General features: G+C 44.1%; 1 protein-coding gene across 6 annotated transcripts in view; it reads right to left on the bottom strand.

Annotated features, from left to right (window-relative positions):
• UBE2E2 (ubiquitin conjugating enzyme E2 E2) overlaps positions 1-24,383 on the bottom strand; it is a 353,955-nt gene that overhangs the window by 135,600 nt on the left and 193,972 nt on the right. For 3 of the 6 annotated variants that reach the window (XR_010943414.1, XR_010943415.1, XM_067737369.1), the window contains one exon: positions 60-187. The exons of the other annotated variants lie outside the window; for them this stretch is intronic. Coding sequence is in view for 1 of the 3 variants with exons in the window: in XM_067737369.1 (XP_067593470.1) it covers positions 60-112 (53 nt within the window). In the remaining 2 variants the exon portion in view is untranslated. Of the gene's footprint in view, positions 1-59; positions 188-24,383 lie in introns of those variants that run through there. 6 annotated transcript variants of the gene reach the window in all.

Here is a 24,383-nt window from a genome sequence, read left to right on the forward strand (position 1 = left end):
AAACGGCCACCAAGCAATGGAAACCGTGCTGAGGTCCTCAGAGCCGTGGCTGTACTCACGTGGTGGGGTGGCAGGGGCCAGCGGCCAGGGGGACTCCTCTTCGGGGGCACATGTCCTCACTAGGGGAGGGGCCTCCATATGGGGCCTTCGCACTGGTGGGACCTTCCCCATTATGGGGCTGGGGTTCCTGCCAGTGAAAAATGGGAAATTTCACTGTTAGCCAGCTTTGAGTCTTTCCCTATGTGAGATATTAAAAATGCTGCTTACTGGATTATTCAGTTAATTCAAAGCAGGGTTATATGAGATAAATTCTCAGAACTGATTAACCACGACGTGTGATGATTCTCCCTGCCCCTCACTCTCCCAGGAAAAATAACCAGCAGCGGGACTGCAACTGTTCAAATCTCAGATCTAGTCACATACCAAAAAGATTAGATTGAACCAGATGACAGTTTTCCCAATCAAGATAAAAAATCAGGATAATTGTTTTTTAATGATCAGTGATGGGCAGTGGTAGAAAGAGAAAATGTAAGCAGATGTAATAAAAACCTCACAAAATCTCACGGCTCCTTATTCTCACCCCATGCAAACGTCTAAAATGAGAGCTAAAAATGGAAGCAAATGCTTGAATTCCATCCACTTACTTCTCCTGACCGTTTTGTGATTTGGGAGTGATTAATGGTGATCAAATGGTCAAAACAAGGATCTGTTGTTGTTTCTTTAAACAAATTTTAAGAAATCCATGTAAGCAGTTTGTTGATGCCTAATAATGTGGCTAACGATAAAAATCCCCCATGAACGCTTTCATGCACAAAATGTTTTCTACTGGTGCGAGATGAGCATTTTCATGGTTTTAGCTGTAACGTGCACACTTACGGTGGAATATTTCTACTGACATTCTGAAACGGGAAGAATTACCCTAAATTTCTCCAGTTCAAACTCCTTTTGCCTGTATATCTTACAATGGCACACTTTAGGGCAGTAAGGTCAGAGGCCCATATTAATAAAATACTGTGGATTCCCCTGGATAAGGGATAACATCACACTTCTAAAAAGCACTGAAAATGAGACAGGCTGGGACCTGGGACCCTTTGCTGCAGTGCGTGCACCTGGAAAAACGTCTCCTCCAGCAACAAAATACAAAGTAACTATAAGGTAAGGGACTAAAAATAGCTGCGTGCATGCACAGTTGGGGCAAATTATGGACAAGAAGATACAACAAGACCAGAAAAAACCCCAACTGCCACTTCTGAAGAGCCGGGAGCAAAAGCAGGGCACTGTGCATGCCCCCTGCACTCAGCACCACCTAAGGGGTGGGCAGACCACCTAAGCCACACCTCCGGCCCAACCCCCAGACACATCCCTACCCTCACCCCACATAAGGAACCAGCTCGCCCCCCTTGGGCAGCGAGCAAGCAAGGGAACGTTTTACTTGTTTCTGATCCCCTCTGCTGCAGCAGGGGCCTTGCCTGAACTTCTTGTCTGGCCTCTGATCCATTTCTTTTGATTAAGGAAGCCAAGATCTCTGGTCAGTAACAAAAAGATGCGAAAATTTCAGTTTGTGGTTTACTCTGAGATGCAAACAGGACTTGTGCACTGAAACACACGATTTTTCCTACCAGGTACCACAGATGGTGGTTCTGCCAGATTTGCTTCTCCTAATCTCTTGAGTTGCAGCTTTCCCTCTAATCTCTTATAATTACCTGTGCTCCCAGACAGCAATCAGAGGTCAGGTTACTGCAAAGTACACTTCTCTGTCTGTCCTACAGTGAGACTGGGGGATGGAGAAGGGAATTGTAAGCAGGAAGAGCTACTTTACATAAAATTAGATGATAGATTTGAATATAAATTATAGACCTAAAAGAGAAATTATAAACCTTCCAATTCATAACAGAAATGCCTTTCAGATAGTTGGAAGGTATCTAGAATCGAAGTACTTAATGTAAGTTTGAATGTTTCCCACAACAGGAACTAACATCCTCCTTGATTAGTTTCTTATCAGTATCCTTATGGCAGGCCCTGCAATAAAAGTATTAATTTAGTAGAACATTTCCTAATTGTATTCAACATCTTAATTGTAGTGAGTGAATTAGGTTTAGCTGCTGCGGCAAAGTACAGTTGTAGAAATTTAAATTTTGACACAAGCAGTATGAAAAGCAGTTCCAGAGTATATGGTCAAACAAAAACACTGACATAAATATCAAAGGCTACATCAAACATCAAAGGCACGCCTGCCTTTCAGGAGCTGACCAAAGTTCCCAGGAGTGGGACTGGAATGCTTCACTGCCAGAGTTTCATTCTAAAAAGATTATGAGGTCACTGACCCGGACAGTCTCAATCAAAATGAAATTCTGCTAGACTTCCTGTCTACCCAGAAACACCCTGATATTCTCAGATCAAAACTTCTTCACAATAGGCTTATCCATTAGAAAAAAAAAACTGCCTTAAAGAGAATGCTTTTTAAGAACAGAAACTTATCACAGGGAACTCTACTCAGTATTCTGTAATGACCTATATGGGAAAAGAATCTGAAAAAGAATGGATATGTGTATATGTATAACTGAATCACTTCGCTGGACACCTGAAACTAGCACAACATCGTGAATCAACTATACTCGAATATAAAATAAAAATTAAATTAAAGAAATAGAAACCTATTCTTCCGAATGATACTCACTTTGCTATATAGTCTAAGTTTTCCTGTGACCCTTCTTCCAAGTCACACCATGCTAGAACAGGACAGCAGTGCCTAAAACTACAGAGAATGCTCTGTTCTGAATTGTGAAAGAAAATTATTCTTCATAAAGCTGAGGCTAGCTGAAGCAGCCACGCACGGTACTGCTGGTTCCCTTTCCCAAAGACAGCTGGTGGAGAGGGCCTGACACCCTGACCCCTACCTCCAGCTGCAAGGATGCCCTGGAGAAAGAAATGCCTCTTTCTAATTCACCCTAGAGGCCATATATGTTAACAGAGGCCCTGAAGACCACTGTATATAATATCACATTTCACTGACTCTAAAATGATGATGAGCTCTTACTCTGAACCACTAAGAAATTTAAAAATGGCCAAATTAAACTATAACTGATTTCTTATCACAGAAAAATCATACTTATTGAATGGGCTCTCATGATAAGCAAAACATGATATATGCTAATCTTTTTATTTGTGCTCAAGAGTGATATTATGGAAGCCAAAATAACGGATTATTATTAGAACTTCTTCACGTTCAGATTTCAAATCTTCCGCCTCACTTTTCAGCTCCAGGATGACTGTTTGACCGCAAAACATGGCCCTTTGTGTCATCAAGAGCCCTGCTGATGCAGTGTATCTTGACTGTTGCTTTAGTACTGTCCTTGGAATTTTCTTCCGAGCTGCCGACACCCTTTTTACAAGTGTTTGTTTGCTTGCTGTTTGGTTTTTTGGGGGTTTTTTGCATGCACAGGCAATAACAACTAAACTCACAACAGCTACCCGGCCCAAAGCAATTGATATTAGAAATGTTAAAACATGGTTGGGGAGGGCTTCTGAGAATCGCTAAGCTAGAGTAATGGGGCTCCTGAGGCCAGGGTTCTCCACTGCTTTGTCCCGTCCACCTAACGATTCACTCATTCCTCAAATAGTTATTAAGCTCCTAGTATGCGATGCAGGTATCAAGTTAGGGAGAGAGCAGAGAGCAAAGCAGGGAAGGACACTCCCCTCAAGGACCTTAGGAAGAGACTGGCATTCATTGAAAAACACAGAAAATTGGGGCTTCCCTGGTGGCGCAGAGGTTGAGAGTCCGCCTGCTGATGCAGGGGACGCGGGTTCGTGCTCCGGTCCGGGAAGATCCCACATGCTGCGGAGCGGCTGGGCCCGTGAGCCGTGGCCGCTGAGCCTGCACGTCCGGAGCCTGTGCTCCGCAACGTGAGAGGCCACAACAGGGAGAGGCCCGCATACCGCAAAAAAAAAAAAAAAAAAAAGAAAAACACAGAAAATTAATACAAAGCTACAATTATTTTAAGTAATGCAGAGAAGAGGCACATGGTACCATAGTAACATACGACTGATCTACCCTCGTCAGGGAGGTCAGGCAATACCTAAGGAAAGAGCGGAGAGAGAAATATATCAGGCAGAGAAAAGAGCATGTGTAACGGGGAAGAGAGCAAAGAACTTTTCTGCATGGATGACTGTGCCCTGCGGAAAGGACTCTAGACTTTTTGAGGACTATTACATCAGAGCTCCAAACCATACCAATACTGGGGAATCCTAAATGCCATTATGTCCCGGTTCGAATGGGGCCTTATGGGGCTGAGGGAGCGACTGGAGTTATTTCTTGACTTCAAGTGTGTAACTGGGAGACCCTCAGATGGGTCTCTGATATGGGGAGTGTCATTCGGGTGTGAAGGACTGAGTAGAAGCCTCTGAAACTTTCCCCCGCAAGTGTATTCCTCACTCAAGATGGTAACTCAACAGCAATACCGTGTATACTGGGAAGAACTGCCGAGATGAGAACACTACCAAAGCCTTAGAGAGGAAGAGCAGTGGTCCCTCCTTCTACCGCCTTTTCTATACTTCTAATGACCCTGCAGAAAAAATAACGATGGACCACTGCAAGCTAAAAGTGGTGGAAACCCTGGATAGAACTTGCTGTGCTAGAGACGACGTTATACAGCTTCTGGCACTGGGTACCCAGCTATTTGTGCGAATATGGCAATTACGGTCCATGGGCAGAGACAGGCGACTTACTCCCTTGTCTGCTGGTGATGTGAACTTTCCCGATCTCCCTCCAAACTTAGTCTGCAGGGACCCGGACCATCTTGACTTTCCACAGTACGTGACTCTAGTCCACTATACGGACGACCGCGTGTTAACTGGAGCAGGAAATGGGAAGCAGCCTCGTGGGCCTAGTGAAACACGAACACCACACACCACAAAAATTAAGAGACGGGGCACGCTGCTTACGTTTTTAAAAAGCCTAGGGCTCCAGGACGGGCTGAGAACATCCTCTCTAAGGAAAAGAACAGGTTGCTTCTTTCAACATCTACTGCGAAGAAAAAGGTCGGCCTCTTTGGATTGTGGAGCATATGCACATTCCATACTTTATAATACTGTTTGGACCCATTTATCAGAGACTTGGCGGCGGCCAGTCTCCAGAGTGACCCGAGTGATAGAGAAGACTTTTGCGGCACATCTAGACGATGATGGATCTGGGGGTGCAGACCTATCCTCGATGGCTAAGGAGTGCCAAGAGAGACGTCACACTGCAGATCCCTGGGGTTCTGGGGCAGAGAACAACGTTCCGTTTAAAAACCAGCCCCTAGTATGTTACGGGGCCCAGGGCCTTGGCATACCCAACCATGGTCAACAAATGACCCTCTGACATAAAGTTAGATGGGCAAAGAAAAAACCCACTCTAGGGTGGAAATGGCTTATTGGGGATTAGGTCCAAGTACGTTCAGAGGGCACAAGGAAATTACATTTACAGGTGACCCAGACTCCCATACGACGGGTGATCAATAGACAGAGAAAACAGGAATTCAGACAGAGCCCCAAGTGACCTGGGGCTACACCGCAGGGTCATTCAGCAGTGGACCTGAGGGACCGTGGGAAGGAAGCGTGGCGGGTGAGGACACAGGGCAGCCCTGGGCACTCACGCCACGTGGGCGGAGGGAAGGCCTGGGCTACAGACGCACCCTGACTCCGGGCAGCAGCGAACGGACAGTTGGTCAGGGGCCTGGGGAACAACAGGGACAGACGATGTGCTGAGGAGGTCTGGGAAGGATGGATGCAGGTGGCACAGGTCAGGTGCTTTCTGTGCTTCAGGCTAATGCCCACCAGGAAGCATCCCCCAAAACGTCAACATGTGTACTGTCAAACATCAACAAAAGGTGGACAGGACGAGTCATTCTAGGGCTGTCAGCCGGCCTCCCGCTCAGGCCAGCAGAGAGTTGATACCATGGGCCTGTGAAGAGAGTGGCAGAGGCTCTTCCTCTCACCAATGCTGGAAAAGTTACTGCAACTGCTACATGTCTCACCTGCCAGCCACAGACACTGATACCAAGCCCTGGATACGGCATCATTACTCAAGAAGACCCATCACTGACTTGGTGTAAGATCAGTTCCATGGGAAGAGGGGCAATGATTTGTCTTTACCACAGTGTTTGGCTTCCAGCTCCCAATACTTGTGCTGCCACCACTGTCCCTGGGCTTATAAAATAACTGATTTCTCAATAGGATATTCCACAAAACACCACCTTAGGCCAAGGCACCCATTTTATAACAAAGGAAATGTGACAATGGGTCCAGAACCTTAGAATCCACCGGTCTGACAATGACTCATCCTCAAAGCTGGCCCAACAGGCAGGGAGAGTGGTCTACTAAAAAGTAACCCAAGAGGCATCTTAGGATAACTTCCTGCAGAGTTGGAGCCCTGCCCTCCAGGATGTGGTATAGGTATTGAAGCAATGGCTTCAATATCTGGTCTGCATTACCGAGAGCTACAATACTCAGGTCTGGTAACCAAAGGATGAAAACAGGATTGGCCTTTGTCATCATCAATCCCAGGGACCCACTTGCAAAATCTGTGTTTCCCATCCACGCAACGCTCGTATTCGCCAAGTTAGAAGTCCTGATTCCTAGGCAGGAGTGGGGGATGATTGTTTCCTCCAGGGGACACGCACAAGTTCCAATAAACTTGAAGCTCTGACCATCTCCTGGTCATTCTGGACTCCCCGTGTCAATACACCAGCAGAAAACAGGTGGTCAGGTGACTGCTGGGGATGTTCCATCCTGATATCACGAGCAGCAAAGACTATGGCTACACAGTGAGGGAGGAGAGGATGTGTCCAGAACTCGAGGGATTCATCAGGGTATGTCTAGGTGCTTCCACAGCCAGTGGTAACCATAAATGGGAGATTTCAGCACTTACGGCTCAACAGCAACAAGGCAACCAAGGGCTCAGACAATTGAGGGAAGAAGGTCTGGGTCATCTCAGCAGGCCAGCAGTTCAAATCAGACCAATTTGCTACCAGTGAGGGAAATCTGGACCGGGTGACAGATTGTGGTGCTGAGTCTCCAGGCGAGCTGCAGCAGTGGAAACTGGTTTGTTTCTCCTCTTGCCTCAAGGCTCTGGCATGTGATTACAGCAGGGCTTCCCCTTAAAGGGGACTCAGGTACTGCCTGCACTTGGATCTCTGGTCGCTGGGAGGAAGTGAGAGCGTCTCACTCTCGCAAAAGCTGAGGCCCCATGTCGTAGTACGGAAGCGATGGTGCCTGGCATGGGTGGGTCTGAGCGGTAAAGGGGCAGATGATCCTGGAGCCCTGGACGTACCACTTGAGGTTCTCGCACCCTCTCCTGTCTTGTTTCAGCTGCTTCATCGGCACTGGTGTCCCTGGGTATAGTCTGGCAGTGCCTGCTCATGCCTGGGGGCAGTTCTTGCCTCTCACTCCATGGCTTCTGAGTTGACATGGCTTTGGAGCTACACTTTCACACCACCCATTAACTACCTGGGGGTGTGGAGAAGGTAATACGTCGGAGGGAAACCTTTGACCAGTGGGGGACAGGCAGCAGGGGAAAAATTCTTCTTCCCTTCTCCTCTCACAATGCATAATCTTAGGACACCGTTCAGAGGATGCCTTGGCCTGTGACCTTATAGGATTGGGCAGTCCCAGTAGCTTACACACGTATGCGCTCTCCCTCCCACCAAACTACACACTTCTGGTCCCTCTCCCTCCTGGGATGCTATCCCCCGATGAAGGAACGGCACACAGCTTGCTGCTTCAGGCTGTTTTTCTGGGGAACCTAAGCTAAGATGAACCGCATAGGAGTGGTGTCTTTATGATCTGTCCACTAGGTCATTCATTCCTTTGGTGCTCAGAGGTGGCAAGTGAAGCCACAGGCAGAGCTCAGATCACTCAGAGAGGGAGACAGAGTGAGAAGAAACGAGGGCCTAACACGTCGCCCGTCAATGGCCATAAGGATAATGGCTAGAACAGAAGATGGGCACTGGCCAGAGAGGTGGGTGAAAAACTGGCAAGTACTGATGTTACCACGAGGGAGTTTACTAGGGCATGGAGAAAAATCTGTCATTTGGGAATTCCCTGGCGGTCAGTGGTTAGGACTCTGTGCTTTCACTGCCGAGGGTCTGGGTTCGATCCCTGGTTGGGGAGCTAAGATCCCACAAGCCCCATGCCCAAAAAATAAAAGGAAAAAAAGAAAAAAAAATCTATATCTAAGGAGCTGTTGCTTTTTAATTATGTTAGATGTTGACTGCTGTGGCTACTTGATATGATGTATTACCAAAGAAAATGAAATGATATGCAAATAAAAGTGTGGTAGAGGAAGTTTTTTCAAACCACATTTTATCGGGGCGGAAAGACTCCAGGCAAACTGTGTAAGAGTGGAGGAATCAGAAACCAGGAAGCAGACCTCCTTCTCTGCCTCTCTGGAGGGCAATCTGGTGGGGATCCAGGCTGAGAAGAGGATGATCCGGTGGTTATTAATTTACAAAATTCTGTCTTTTAAAGTTTTCTCTTTCTTTTGATAAAAAGCTTAGATATCTAAAAAGAAAAGAAAAAAGGCTTGTAACACAAACTTTCGTAAGGAGATACTATAGAAGAAACACAGAAAGCTCAACTTCCTGAATAAGGCACTTTGGGAGACTTAAAACTGTATTTCACAGCAACATTTTCTTCCTTACACACAGGAGGACGTGGGAGTTCATAAAAATGCTTTATATGTCTTTATGAACACTGAGGATCAGAAAACAAATCTTCCTTAACACTCAGAATTTATCACAAAGCCTACAGGTATGAAATAATGTCAACTGCTGATACAAGAAGCCACACAGTCATTAAAAAATTTAAAATTAATTCTATATACGTATCAGTCACAGAATTAAATTTTTTAAAATTTAGAAATGTTGTAGTACTCTTCTTTAGCTCATTAAAACTTCTATTTATTTAATTTAATGTATTGCAATCAGCTCTGCCTGATTTTCACTATAATTTCAATATCTGTGAGTCTGTTTTGTACATAAGCTCATTTGTATCATTTTTTAAAAATTAGATTCCATGTATGAGTGATATCATATGATATTTGTCTTTCTCCAGACAGGTTTTATTTTCACAGCATGTATTACACAGACCACATTTAAATCTAAAGTTATAGTTAACAACATAAAAGGCAAGGAACTAAAATCTAAATTGTAACTAACAATATGAACACTGGGGAACCTCAATGTAAATAAATATGATATGTTCTTGAACACGAGTGTCTCAGCAGTGGTAAATACATACAAGTGTTTCAAAGGACCCAGGTGGAGAGTTTTATTTGCTGTCCCTGCTTCTGGTAATGAAAAAACATATTTAAAATCTTTAGCTCATCATACTGCCTCAAGTGCTGTATAGTTAAACAGCTGTCTTTCCACCACCACGGCACAAAGCCATCTCGAACACACTCTAACTTAAAAATAAGGCAGAATCAGTGTCCCCGATCCACAATGTTGGGGGCTACTCTGGGCACGTGAACATGAGAACCAGGTCAGTGGGCTTTTCTGCAATAACACAACCCTTTGCCTGCCTCCTGAGAGATGGTGACATATCCTCCACATTAAGCTCTCCGTCCCCACAGATGGGCACTGGCCAGAGAGGTGGGTGAAAAACTGGCAAGTACTGATATTACCACGAGGGAGTTGACTAGGGCATGGAGAAAATCTATTATCTGGGAATTCCCTGGCAGTCAGTGGTTAGGACTCTGTGCTTTCACTGCCGAGGGTCCAGGTTCGATCCCTAGTCGGGGAACTAAGATCCCACAAGCCCCATGGCCAAAAAAAAAAAGAAAGACAAAAAAATCTATATCTAAGGAGCTGTTGCTTTTTAATTATGTTAGATGCTGACTGCTGTGGCTACTTGATATGATGTATTACCAAAGAAAATGAAATGATATGCAAATTAAAGTGTGGTGGAGGGAGTTTTTTCAAACAGGCTGATTCTGATTCAGGCTTAAGTGGATGGATGGTATTCCAACAACTCTAATTCACCGACAGGCACAACGGCTGCCTGCCAACACCAGGGTGGATTCTGTTTTCATCTGATGCTTCAGAATACCCAGCTGACACACGGCCAGGTCAGGTGACTTCGGAGGTTTAAGAGCTGGCCTAAAAACCCCAGCATCTTTACACTAGACTTCAGTCTCCAAACAGTCCATTCTATCTTTAGAATTCTAACTACAATGTGAGCAGCAAAGGGTTTTGAAGAAAGGCCTCTAGGTGCTTCAAATTTCCTGTGCTCGGTTCAGCAGCCTATCGGGCTGTCTAACCACAAACAAGTCTCAGGACTTTTTTTTTTTTTTTAATTTTTATTGGAGTATAGCTGAGTTACAATGTTGTGTTAGTTTCAGGTGTCCAGCAAAGTGATTCAGTTATACATATATACATACATCCACTCTTTTTCAGATTCTTTTCCTATATAGGTCATTACAGAGTATTGAGTAGAGTTGCCTGTGCTATACGGTAGGTCCTTATTAGTTATCTATTTTATACATAGTGGTGTGTGTGTGTTAATCCCAATCTCCCAATCTAACCCACCTCCCCACTTCCCCCCTTTGGTAGCCATAAATTTGTTTTCTATGTCTGTGAGCCTGTTTCTCTTCTGTAAAAAAGATCATTCGTACCATTTTTTAAAAATCTCAGGACTTAAATACCCAGCTGTACCCCTGCAGGGGTCAACAAGGACCAGTTCTAGGGAGAGCAGGAAAGGAATTGGGGGGGACAAAATGGTAGGAAATGCCTTCCCCCCCACAAATCCAAGTCAAACAATAACTCAACTCTTTATATATTTAATATCTGAAAACTATTCTCCTAAAAAGTGAAATTTACCAGTCTAACAGAAATCAACGTAACTAGACTGCAACATTGAGTCTGATCTTATTTTTACCCTTTACCTCAGTATCTCACCTAACAGCTGTGTATTTCAAAGCCCTGACAGATTTGTTTGACTGACATGATCTGTGACCACTTCCTTTCTATCAAGAAATACAGTTTTCTCCTTTTGATGCTAAACTATTTCTGTTCACACAGTACGAACGAACCCTTTGGTCTGTTTAGTACAAATGTTAACATGGATATCATGCAGGTCATTATTTTACATCTTATTAGGTGTTTATTAAAAAAGATAAGAACGTCTAGGATTAATACATAGAGTTTTTCTGTCTCCATGAGTGGCTCATCTGGATACACTGTTGAGATCCGGCGGGCTTGAAGGCCACCGAAGCTGCGACCGCGCAGGTCACTGAGACCGCCATGGTACTGGAGTTGTACATCTGGCTTGTGGGATGGGGCTGGGATCTACAAGGCATTTTGGCTGAAGATGTTAATCTACTAAACATGTTAAAATAAAGGTCTATCTTTCCATTTTCAAAAGCTGGCGTCATGGGACGGGGATTGCAAGCTGCTTGAGGGGAGGGGTGAAGACAGCTGCTAAGAGAACAGCCTGGAGAATATTCTGTAGCATTCATTCCAGGTCCCCAAGGTTCCGTCTCCTAATTTCTGGGGTGTTAGAGGCTTTGGGCAGCTGGCCAGCACGAGGGCTCACTTAAAATTCTCATTTCATTTTCCGAACATTGATCCATGAGAATCCCTAACGTAATTCCAGGGTTCAGACCCTGGGGAGGGGTGCCCCTGAGTTTGGCAGTATCTCCTGGCACAGTTGCTATGAGAACATTCTGTATGCCTTTAGTCCCTGGATTCCTGCATCTGGCAAGTCACAATATGTGATAACCAATTAGTAAGGAATTCAGTCACATGGCTTCCTTCTGGATGTACGTTAGGGAACAGAGTTTCTTAGCCACAGAAGTAGCCTATAAAAACAACAGGTTGTTTAAAAATCACACATAAAAAGCAAAACATCGCAAACTCACTGTCAAGAAACAGAAAATATTCCTTTTGATCAACCTGTTTATAAGTGTTACTGAGCTCTCTCCCCAAACTTTGTACTCTTACCAGATTTCCTTGTTGATGAAAATAATTTGACAATTATTTGGGGACAAATCTAATAATATTCATGTTTTCCTTAAAATGAAGGCAAGAAGAGTTAACTGTGTGGTGTGGTGAGTGTTCAAACATGGGTGCAAAGAAGCTACAAACCTTACAAGAATACTGAGATGTGGTATTGAGAAAATCTGGGGCTCTGGTGGTAAATCTGACAATCATAAAACTACATTCATTCTGATTCTTTGATGGTTTCAATCTGAGTACAACTGAAACCAAATATTTCAATTTATGAATGATGTAAAGTTTTTCTTTTCCATTTACACGTGGGATAGGTCACTTCCACAATAACTAATTTCTTAAGTATTTCAAGAATATATCAAGCTCATGACACATAAACTACAGTGAAAAGGACAATTTTAATACTTTAAATATTACTCAAGTAAAGAGTACACGACTTAAGAGCTGAATGGCTTCCCGACACCTGTAACTATGCTGTAAAATTTACTTAGTATCCAAAACTGTACAATTACTTAAAGTGCCTGACACATAAAGTTGAGATTTGTCCTTTTTAATTCAAACCTTTTCAAACAAGGAATTTGTGATACCAGAGAAAAGACAAATGTATTATCTAATTTTGAGTACTACTTCTGCCAATCTTTTGTTCACAGCTTCCACAGGCTCCTAAATGTCTATATAAGAAAGCCCATGTTCTAGTTCTGGTACCCTAACTCCTCCATGATTTGGGGTCCCTCACTGCAATCTTACTTCCTCTTGCTCTAGAATGAGGAAATCTTTCTTCTAGACAACCTGAAATCCTGGACTTTGCCCACTCTATGCCTCTACCTGTGCTCTTTCTAAAGCATTCCTGGCACACCTTTCCTGCTTCTCTCCACTCAAGTCCCGTCTGAATCCATTTTAAATGCTTTAAGGGAACCTATATCGGTTCTGTTTGTGGTCCCACAATCTTAGCTCAGAGGCCAGCATGAAATAATGCTCTTCAAATGTCTGCTGAATTAAACAGACTCTACAGTCAACTTAAGACCCCATGAACAGTATGCTCCCCACAGCACCAGCTGGACCATTTCCAGTAACGGATCTTCAGAGTCACTGTGCTCATCCCGCATCCACGTGCCCACGTCAAGAGTTCTTAAACGTGTTGATTTCACAACATCTTTCTGTTTCTTCTTTTCTTTTTAACATCTTTATTGGAGTATAATTAATTGCTTTACAATGGTGTGTTAGTTTCTGCTTTATAGCAAAGTGACTCAGCTATACGTATACATATATCCCATATCTCCTTCCTCTTGCGTCTCCCTCCCACCCTCCCTATCCCACCCCTCCAGGCGGTCACAAAGCACCCAGCTGATCTCCTTGTGCTATGCGGCTGCTTCCCACTAGCTCTCTACTTTACGTTTGGTGGTATTTACAAGTCCTCGCCTCTCTCTGAGCGTTTCTTATACTGATCAAGTAAGTGGTCACCTGTCCAGTGTGTAGAGCACAAGGGTGCGAGGACGCAGAGACGCAGGACCAGCCCTTCTACGAGGATGTACGCTCAGAGATGATAAAGGAAGATCAAGGTCGGTATCGTGGGAGAAGAACCAAACGAGCCATGGAAATGCAAAGGAGGAGGGTGGGGCGCCTGTGTGCGGGCGGCAATCCAGACTCTGCAGAGGCACAGTAACGCTCAAGTCTGCCCTCGCAAGGAAGGTTCTTGTGGTGACTCAGGGCCTCAAGGACTTCTCCCCTTTCCATAGCATTAATGGGTGACGGTGCTTCTTTCCCCTTAATGAGGATGATGATTAGAAACTGACTGTGTTTACCGAGCACTCACTATACACCAGGGACTCACAACCAGCACTTTACACGTCCCGATGCACTGGACTTTCACAACGATCTAACCTATTAACATGCTGCCGTTTTACAGAGAAGCAGACCGTGGTACAGAGAAATGAAGTATCCTGGGGAAAAAAATCTCACAGGTAGTAAGAGGTTGACCTGGGAACCACTGGGCATGGAACAGTCAGCAGGGTCAGCTTTGGGTATAGCCCGGTCAAGGGATGTGTCTTTATAGATGATGCCTGGAAAGGGCCCGAAAGAAGAGAAAGAGCGAGACGTGGAAGGAAGAGTACTCCAGGCCGAGGAACAACATGGAGAAGCAGAATGGTGAGAAGCAGAAAGACGGCCAGTGTGGCCAGAGGCAAGTGAAGGGGAGGAAACACAGCAGCGGAGGGGGCTGCCCTGGCAGGCAGAGCCCAGCTCGTGGCTGGCCTTGGGGGCCTGAGTGCGGAGTTCTACGTGTACTGACTTGCCTCTACATGGTGCAATCCTTATTTCTTGTTCTCCACACTGAGAGTCTCAATGGCATCTCTTACGCTTTTAAGTATTTCTTGCAGCATTTAGCCCACAGTGTAAGACGGGCTGGGTGTCACCGTGAGCGGGAGTAGCTGGAAAGGTCTAATGTAGGAGACGCAATGGGAGAAAGAGGGCATTCCAGGCCTGGGGGATGCCAGCTGCATGGCTGTGAAGGCAAAGTAAACAAGTTCTAACCACAGTGACGGGCTCTGAGGAAACGAGATTGTGTTGTGAGAAGGGAGGTAGGATTCGCGAAAGGAAAAGCGTTTTCTCTGGGAAGAAGAAAACTCTAAGTCAAGATTCAATTAGGATAAATGGTACATATACATACAATGGAATACTACTCAGCCATAAAAAAGAATGAAATAATGCCATCTGCAGCAACACGGATGGGCCTAGAGATGATCATACTAGGTGCAGTAAGTCAGACAGAGAAAGACAAATATCGTATGATATCACTTACATGTGGAATCTAAACAAATGAAGTTATTAACAAAGCAGAAGTAGAGTCACAGACGCAGAAAACAAACGTGTGGTTACCAGGGGGTGGGGGAGGGATAAATTAGGAGCTTGGGACTGACATACACACACCACTATATATAAGATAGACAACCAACAAGGACCTGCTGTACAGCACAGGGAACTCTGCTCAGTATTCTGTAATAAGTAATAACGTATATGGGGAAAGAATTTGAAAAAGAATAGATACATGTATATGTATAACTGATTCACTTTGCTGGACACCTGAAACTAACAACATGGTAAATGAACTATACTCCAATAAAAAATTTTTAAAAAGATACAATTAGGACTTACACTCCAATTTCCTTTAAAAGGAAAAACAAGTTCTCAAATTCTTTCCCAAATGAGAGTGCTCCAGTATTTTGTGAGAATACAATAGACACTACGGTATATAAACTCATAAGACAAGACTAAGAAATGCCCAGAGAAAGGAAAGTACTTAGTTACTAATAAAATGTTGACATGTGGTCTTAGCAAGGGGAAGTACCACGCGACAGTGGATAAACGTGGGCATGGAATCAGAAAGTCCTCAGTAGAATCCTGGTTTAGCCGCTGTGATGCAAAGACCTAAAGTCAAGGTTCAGGGTCATATGAGGTCTTGACAGCTGGTAAAATCAGATGAATACCTAACCGTGGGCTGCCCTCCCAGCCTGCCCTGTGCACACGGCCCCCTATCCCTCCTTATCAAAGGGCTCAGGGGCCTTCCGGCCTGTCCCCCAGGAGCAGGGCTCAGTCCCCTGCCCGCCTGCAGAACCATCTGAACAAGGCCATCACATCCTTCTGTGGGGACCAGGGGATACCCCACCCGCTTTGTACCACAAAGCCTGCCCCCGGCAGCCTCTGGCTGCTCACTCTATAGACATGTGCAGCTCCCCTCTGACCCTGCTGGCCTGCAATCTCTCTCCCCCTGGAGCATCGATCTCAGCTTTCAAGGGTTGGGCGTAGTGTGTTCAGTCTTGCCCACAACCCTATGGCAGCAATACTTTTCTCATGAAAGAGATGAAGAGGCGATCACAACAGCCACTTACTGACACAGAAAACAGTTAAGTCCCCCTTCCGGAAGCGCAGGCTCAGCAGCCATGGCTCACAGGCCCAGCCGCTCCGCGGCATGTGGGATCTTCCTGGACCGGGGCACGAACTCGTGTCCCCTGTATCGGCAGGTGGACTCTCAACCACTGCGCCACCAGGGAAGCCCTGTTTTTTAAAAGAATTTTAAACCAATTTATAGTGCAAAAAAATGCTCAAAATCATATACATTTACTGTTGAGATTAACCCAGAACATTCATCCGCATCAAATTTCATTAAAACATGTCAAGAACTCTTATCACCATTTATCTAAAACCGCACATCAAAGAGGACTCCAACTTCACATAGGATAGGATTTAATCAGCTGACATTCACAGTGTTTTTCTTTTTTTAAGGTATAAACTCAGGATGTTTTTGTTTACTGCCGTGAAACTAGTCTAGTTCTTCACAGGGGGTTAAATCAATAGGACAGCAATTCAGTTGGTGGAAGACATACAGTCGTGAGAACAAGATTTCCTTTGGTATGCTGCAGTATCCCAGGTGCCCGGCATAGTGTGCCTGCCATACAGAAAGTGACACTCATTAATTATTTGTGGAAGGAATAAACACGTGGGTACAAGTCTTCTACCAGAAAATGTCATTTTTTGCTTCCATTAACATCTTATCACATACATGAACAGAGTATCTGTTCAAGGCATCAAAAGCTGAAAATACAGTGTTTCGTATTCTCACTTGCAGCATAATCAAGAACCTTATCATGAAAGCAAACAATGTCTATTCTTATAGGACCGCAGAGAAGGTTTATCAATGTCATTCAGAACTGTGAGAAAAAAGTAGCAGAAGTCCGTATATTATTGTTACCTCGAAGCGAGTCCAGAAGTAAACATATCTCCATAGGGAGGGCTGGGGTCGGGGGGAACTTTTTAAAGTATTTAAGTCATCTTTAACTGAATATGAAACATTCAAAAATGAGAAAACTACTATTAAATTGGATGGAATAATAGGAAGCGTTATTCTCAAATATTACATTTGTTGGGAAAAGGAAATAAAGAGAAAAGGAGAACGTAATAGAGTTGTGTAGATATTTGCAGCAGCAATTTACCCACAAAACAGTATAATGGGTACACCGAGATGTGCAGTTGTGTAATGAAAAGCCTTCTAAATACGTAAAAAATTAAAGTCCTCTCACCAGGTGTAAAAAAGTCTGTTTCAAGTCTAACGTGATAATCATTTTTGGAAATTTGCATTTAAATGCTGGTACTATTTGTTACGATGTTTGGCTTTTCCTTTTATTCTGCCTTTTAATTATTAAATATGAAGAGTGTTCATTCAAATAAACAGTAATTTGCACTTTACGGCATCTTTCAGTCCACGATCTTAAGGTATTAATTAATTAAGGAGGTACTATTTATCCTAAATTAGGGTAATCAGAGTTAAGAAGGGCAAAGACTCCTGCTTTTTTTTCTCGATATACACCATTTTGGAATTTGAAACTGCTTGTGATACAATAACTGTATTCGATAAAACATTGAGAATATTTTACAGAAATGACTGAAAAGCTGATTTCTGGGTATAGCTGCAGAACATTTATCCAAATCTTCTGGACTGAAAGTTGTACATTACCATGGGATCGAGATTAGTAGGGTTTACCTACGTGCTTTTCAGTTAAGGTATTCGGTTTAAAGGTGGTTTTACATGAACTGTTTGCAAGAGCTTATTTAGTAACTGTACATCACAGTCTTCTGGTTATTTATCAGCTTGCACTACAGTATGTGGGCCAACTTGGCCACATTCTTATTGAAAATATTTTGAATTAATTTCACTCCCTAAAATAGTACGGCTTTATTTTCACTAAGCATCACATAACTGCATTTCTGTAATGTCATCATTTATGATAACAAAACAACCAAACTCAGGTCCTTAACCTCCAGTTTGCAGGGCTTAGCAATTCAAATAAATGGATACTACCTGAGAACAGGAAGGTTTTTCTATGTACAGTGGTTATTTCAAAGAAAGTGGTTTTCAGAGAGTAAAACTCTGTTTATACTATTTTATTGTCACTGCAAAGCTCTATTTTGTATTTAAGAGGCGATCCACAGATACATCAGGAATGGTGGTAAATCTATAAACTCCTTATGCAACTCATAAGATAGCTCTATTGAATGTAATACGTTAGCTAAGAAAAGGATAATAAAATTAATAGCTCAGGGTTCCCCTGGTGGTGCAGTGGTTAAGAATCTGCCTGCGGGAGGGAGACGCAAGAGGGAAGACATATGGGAACATATGTTTATGTATGACTGATTCACTTTGTTATAAAGCAGAAACTAACACACCATTGTAAAGCAATTATACCCCAATAAAGATGTTAAAAAAAAAAAAAAAAAAAGAATCTGCCTGCCAATGCAAGGGACACGGGTTCAAGCCCTGGTCCGGGAAGATCCCACATGCCGCAGAGCAACTAAGCCCGTGCGCCACAACTACTGAGCCCATGTGCCACAACTACTGAGCCCATGTGCCACAACTACTGAAGCCTGCATGCCTAGAGACCGTGCTCCGCAACAAAAGAAGCCACGACAATGAGAAGCCCGCGCACCACAACGAAGCCCGCGCACAGCAACGAAGACCCAACACAGCCAAAAATAAATAAATAAATTCATTAAAAAAATTAATAGCTCAAGGGAAATCAGAGAAATGTTTAATGGTTACAATTACCCGTAGTAAGCATACTATACTGTACTCAAGCCATTTCCGAAGAGCAACATAAATTGGAGACCACATGTCTTGTTAAGAAAAGGGACAATTTTAATAGGAAAATTTACAAAAAGACTAATAGCCTGATTATTCACACTTGAAAATCTATCAAGTTATGCTATCTAATACCTCTCACATATTGAGCTCACAAACAAAATTTGTGGATTTCCTCTTAAACAGTAAAATCCATCTTCCTCCACGCTGGACTCGACTCAATATACTTCCAAAAGCATGAATCTGTGGTGCAGAGAAGTGATCTTCAAATCATGCTCTTGTAACTTATACAAAAGACCCCCCTCTGTCCCCTACCTTTTCTCGAAGGAGGAGAGGGTATGTGAATGAGGATTCAGCTTTGTATGCCAACCCATAACGGAGCAGCCCAGCTTTTACATGTTCTGGAGTCTGGGATCAAATTCTGTTTAAACAGAACTCCATAACTCAACAACAAATAAAACCAACAAAAACCCAAACCCAAAAGCACTATAAACAAGCAGATTTCTTTCTCCTTTCTCCTGTCGTCCCCTGACCCACTGTTCCTTACACACTCACATTTCCTACTCTTCAGATACAGAGGAAGTGAAAAACTGAGAGTAAGAGGTGAGAAAGGGTTGGAGCAAGCAAAGGAAGAGGTGGAGCTGCTGTGAAACTCATGCGAGCATCCCGCTGAAGACGACTGTGCGCTGAGCCTTGAGTACTTGAGCAGGTTCAGAGCTAGGACTTGACATTAACATGCCATCATGAGCCGCATATACATAATCAGCGTCACGCCAGTACTTGCGGGCTCTGCCAACACGTGTGCTCTTTGATCTGCTTAGCGAGAGCGGCGACAGTGACCGTGAGTGACAGTGAGGACAGTGACAGTGCTTCTGGAAAGCCAGGCAGGGTACTGTCGTTGTTATATTAGCTCTGTTCCCGAGCCATTGTTGCTGATAAGAGCAACAAAAAAGTCGTATCATTACAGATTATTTTCTTTCAAAAAATTTTAAAGAAAATTTAATTCTATTAATGCAGTGAAGAGAGTAGACACGGTCCTCAAATTGGCTTTTCAATGCCTCGCAAGTGCCTGGAAATACATCAATGCTCTATTAGCACGTAAAATTCTCCAATAATTCACAAGGCTCTACTGAACATCTTTCCCACAGTGTTCAGACAATATATTTAATTCCTATAATGATACAAAAAAAGTTGGCTACTATATTAAAACATGTTTTGAATATTTGGAATTCAGCTAGACATTTTCTGGATGATTCTTAAACTGTAGAGTATTCAGGGGTTTTTCTTCCCATCCCCAAAGAAATTAGATTTTTCTTTTTAGACATGAAGGCAATTTTTTTTTTTTTAGTTTTAATAACCAAATTTTGCTTTCCTATCCTCACACGAAGAATCGGTTTATTCTTATGGTAATTTATTTGTGAGGACAGAGACAGACGAAGGAGAAATAGGAGCAATAATCCGGAGGAAAAAAGTACATAGTTTACTGGGCTTCCCTGGTGGCGCAGTGGTTGAGAGTCCGCCTGCCGATGCAGGGGACACGGGTTCGTGCCCCGGTCTGGGAGGATCCCACATGCCGTGGAGCGGCTGGGTCCGTGAGCCACGGCCGCTGAGCCTGCGTGTCCAGAGCCTGTGCTCTGAACGGGAGAGGCCGCAGCAGTGAGAGGCCCGCGTACCGCAAAAAAAAAAAAAAAGTACATAGTTTACTAAGATGGAATAAATGGATTTAATGTCTCATGTGAGAACATGATACATGATGTGAAAGTTAAAATATCCAAATCATGATAACTCTGCTTTCTTAAAGGATAAAAAAGTCACCTCAGGGTCTATTTCTTCGTCACTAATACCTCTCACATACCGTCACATCAATAACACCTACCTGCTCTACGCAACACGAAAACAGCAGAATGATAGCATCTTGATTAGAAGTCCCTTCACAGATTTCAAAAAAGGATAAGCATAGTTAAGCGTTCTGTGTTAGGTACACGACTGAATGCATTAATGGAAACCTTGCAAGAGTAAGGACTTCCTGGACAGACCTCAGTTTGAATTCTAACTTAGCCATGACTTGCTGCGAGTAATTTAACCTCTTTGAGCCTGACTTTTCTCACCTACAAAAGAAGTGTGCTTACCTTGCAAAGCTCTTGTGAGGATTATAAATAACGTGTATAAAGCATCCAGTAGAGAGATGTGTAGGAGGTTCTTAGCATAGGTAACAAAATTCAAAGTCTTTAGTTAACTGAATCTTCAAAAAATAAAAGGAGGAAAAACAAGAGGATTGCAAACTATGGAAAGGTTATCAAAACTTCAGTAAACATAAAAAAGAATTACACAGTGATACAGAATCTCAAGCGATGCAATCCCAATGCTGGTGTCTCAGAAACTGTAAACTGAGGAGCCTTGATGAGTGCGTCTAGCTGAGTGACGGGAAGACTGGCTGGTGGCGCCCGTCCTCCGAGGCAGCCCGCTGCTTGTCTGACTCACCCTCCAGGGACACGTTCAGGTCAGCATCTTTGAACAGCCTCCTGGGCATGGCCAGAGTGGACCTCCATCATATTAAACAAAACGATTCTCAGCAAACATACTCCCCCCACCCCCTTTCTGCCATTTTCTCGTCCTTTCCGGGGCACCATCATTCTTTGAGTGACATAGGCTCAACATCTCAAAGTGGGTTTTTATACCAAAGCCTGACAAAACTACCTTTGTCATATCTCGAGCAGCCACGTCAAAACCTTTTCATTTTGAAACTCCAACCTACAATTCCCCATAAAGATACCCGAGAGATTAATTCCCTAATAGACCTAACCTCACGGCTGTAAAGCCTCCAGAGACTCTATGATTTGTGCAGCTTCTCTACGTGAGGTCTGGGGGCGACCTGACGCAGACCCCACCCAGACAGTTGCCAAGACGCACTGGCCAAATCCATGCCGACCCGGTAAAACGCTCCGGCAATGGGATCCAGCGTTTCACAAACTTCCCAATTGGTTCTTATGTACACAGAGGCTTGTGAACCACTAACTGTAAAATAAATACATTTCGCCACCGCTAGGAGTAGTAGCCAACATATTCGATGCTCAACATGGCCTAGTTTGTACGGATGAGCTCGCTTAATCCTTGTGACAACCCTGCGAGGCGGGCATCACTGACACAGCGCTGGACACAGAAGGTGCAAGGCAGAGAAAGGGTAAGTGCCCCGCCCTGGGCCACACAGCCAGAAAGCGGTGCAAGTAGATTAAGTGCAGGCAGTCTGCATCCGGAGGCTTTGTCCTTCAGCACTGCAGAGACCACTTCTGTCTATCATTCAAGGGCCCTGACTCTCCAAACTTAACTTTTCTAGAATGAATTCCTACTACTATCCTGTATGCATGTGCTCCTTCATCTAGGCAGATGCTCACTATTTTAGTGAGGTCGTCAGATCCTCTAAGTGAAGCCGAGATAAGGAAAGGGGGCATTCACTGCGTTACTTATTGTACATCCAAGAAAGCAAACCCACGAGTGCAGAACACGAGGGCTCTGGCTCCATGGCTGCCTTCCTTCTTTGTGACGGCTTCACCTTCCATCTGGTAGCAAGGCAGTTCCAGGAGTTCCAATCCTCTTATCTAGACAGGACCACTTCCAAGCAGGGAGGGAGAGTATAACTGCCTGTGCTCTCCTCCACAGACATGAGGAAAACATCGCCAGACTTCACCCAGCCCACTTCCCCTCACGTCTCACTGCTCAGGCCAATCCACACAAGGGAAATATGATGATCATGAGTGGCCTGGACAAATTACTGCGGTGGAACGGATGTCAGGGTCAACCGTTATGACCACTACACTCATTCTTCTACATTTGTACATACTGCCTTCCTGTCTAGAATATTTCCCCTTCTCCATTTCTTTCTTCCATGGTCTCCATTTGTCTGAACTTAGCCATATTTTCCAAACCTCACTGCTCACCTCACGTCTACCCTCGCTCCCTCCCTCCAGCCCTCCATCCACCAGATACGTTTGGAGTACCGGGCATGGAGACTCTCTTGGAGCCCCGGAGCTATGACGGCAAGGTAGACAGACACAGTCCCTGCCCTCCTGGAACTCACGTTCTAGCACGGCAGCAGGCAAAAGTCACAAAAGCAGACCAAGCGCGAGTTATTATAAAGGCAACAAATAGGGGGAGAGGGAGCTATTTTAGTTATGTGGTGGTAAAGAAAAGCCTCACATGACAGGGATGTTGAAGCCGAGACCTACAGGATAAGAAGGAGCTGAGCACGAGGTGGGAGGGAATCAGAACGTGAAGGTCCCTAAGCCGGGAAAGACCTCCAATGGAACAAGGAGGCGAGCGGCAGCATGAGGGCTGAAAGGCCAGGTCATGTAGGGTCTTCAGGGCACCGTAAGCAGCTTAGAGTTAGATTTATTTCAAGCATTCTGGGTCTGGGACGTCCATGGAGAGAGAAAATCCCACCTACATTTTATGAAGATTGTTTAGGCTGCTCTGTAGAGACTGGACGGGGCGAGAATGCCAGCACAAGAAGAGGGTGCTATGAAGAGGAGACAAACTGGTGATGCATTTTGTAGGTGCGATGGACAGGACCCAGGGGTGAATAGCACAGGGGGACGAGTGACAGGTAAAAACTGATTTCTAGAGGTCTGGCTTGAGTTACTGGGGCAATGGTGTGCCGTTATAAGTTGGGAAGAGATGGGGCAGGGAGAGAATTGCAAATCAGTTTGGAGAGTAAAATCAATTGTTCCCTTTAACATGTAAAATCTGAGATGTCTGTAAAGCATCCAAGTGAAAATGTCAAGTAGACAGTGGTACAGGTGGGTGTGGAGCTCTGGGGAGAGAACGGAGTTGGACGTACATACACAATACATGTATATACATACTTGGAAGTCATTAGTGGAAGAGGTTATACATGACAATCGTGGTGTGCAGTGTGAATATGACATGCCTAGATGCAGTTCTGGGGGGCATCTATCCTGCCTGGTGTTCTCTCAACTTCCTGGATCTGTAGTTTGGTGTCTGCCATGAATTGGAGGAAATTCTCAGTCTTTATTGCTTCAAATATTTCTTTTGTTCTTTTTTCTCTTTCCTCCCCTTATTGGTATTTGCATTACATGAATTTATGAATATTCCTGTAGTGGTTCCACAGTTCTTGGATGTTCTGTTCTGGTTTTTTTGTTTGTTTGTTTTGGTTTTCTGGCTGCAACACGTGGCTTGCGGGATCTTACTTCCCTGACCAGGGATCAAACCCGCACCACCTGCAGGGGAAAAGCACAGAATCTTAACTACTGGAACGCCAGGGAAATCCCCTCTTTTCTGTTTTTTCAGTCTTTGTCCTCTTTGCTTTTCCTTTTCAGAAGTTTTACTGACGTATCCTCCAGCTCAGAGATTCTTTCCTCAGCCATGTCTAGTCTCCTATTAAGCACACTAAAAGCCTTCCTCATTTCTGTTACAGTGTTTCTGATCTCTAGTACTCCTTTTTGATTCTTTCGTAGAATTTCCATCTCTCTGCTCATATGCCCATCTGTTCTTGAATCCTATCTATTCTAGCCATTGTAGCCCTTGGCATCTTAATCACAATCTGTTTTGAATTCCCAGTCTGGTAATTCCAACATCCCTGCCATATTGGAGTCTGGTTCTGTTACTGCCCTGTCTCTTCCACCTGTGTTTTTTGTCTTCTAGTATGCCTTGCGATTTTTTATTGACAGCTGGATGTGATGTGCTGGGTCAAGGCAACTGCTTCAAATAGGCCTTTGGTAATGCAGTGATAAGGTGCAGGAATAGGGGCAGCA

This window comes from Pseudorca crassidens, chromosome 5 (genome assembly GCF_039906515.1).
Source record: "Pseudorca crassidens isolate mPseCra1 chromosome 5, mPseCra1.hap1, whole genome shotgun sequence".
NCBI classification, from domain to species: domain Eukaryota; kingdom Metazoa; phylum Chordata; class Mammalia; order Artiodactyla; family Delphinidae; genus Pseudorca; species Pseudorca crassidens.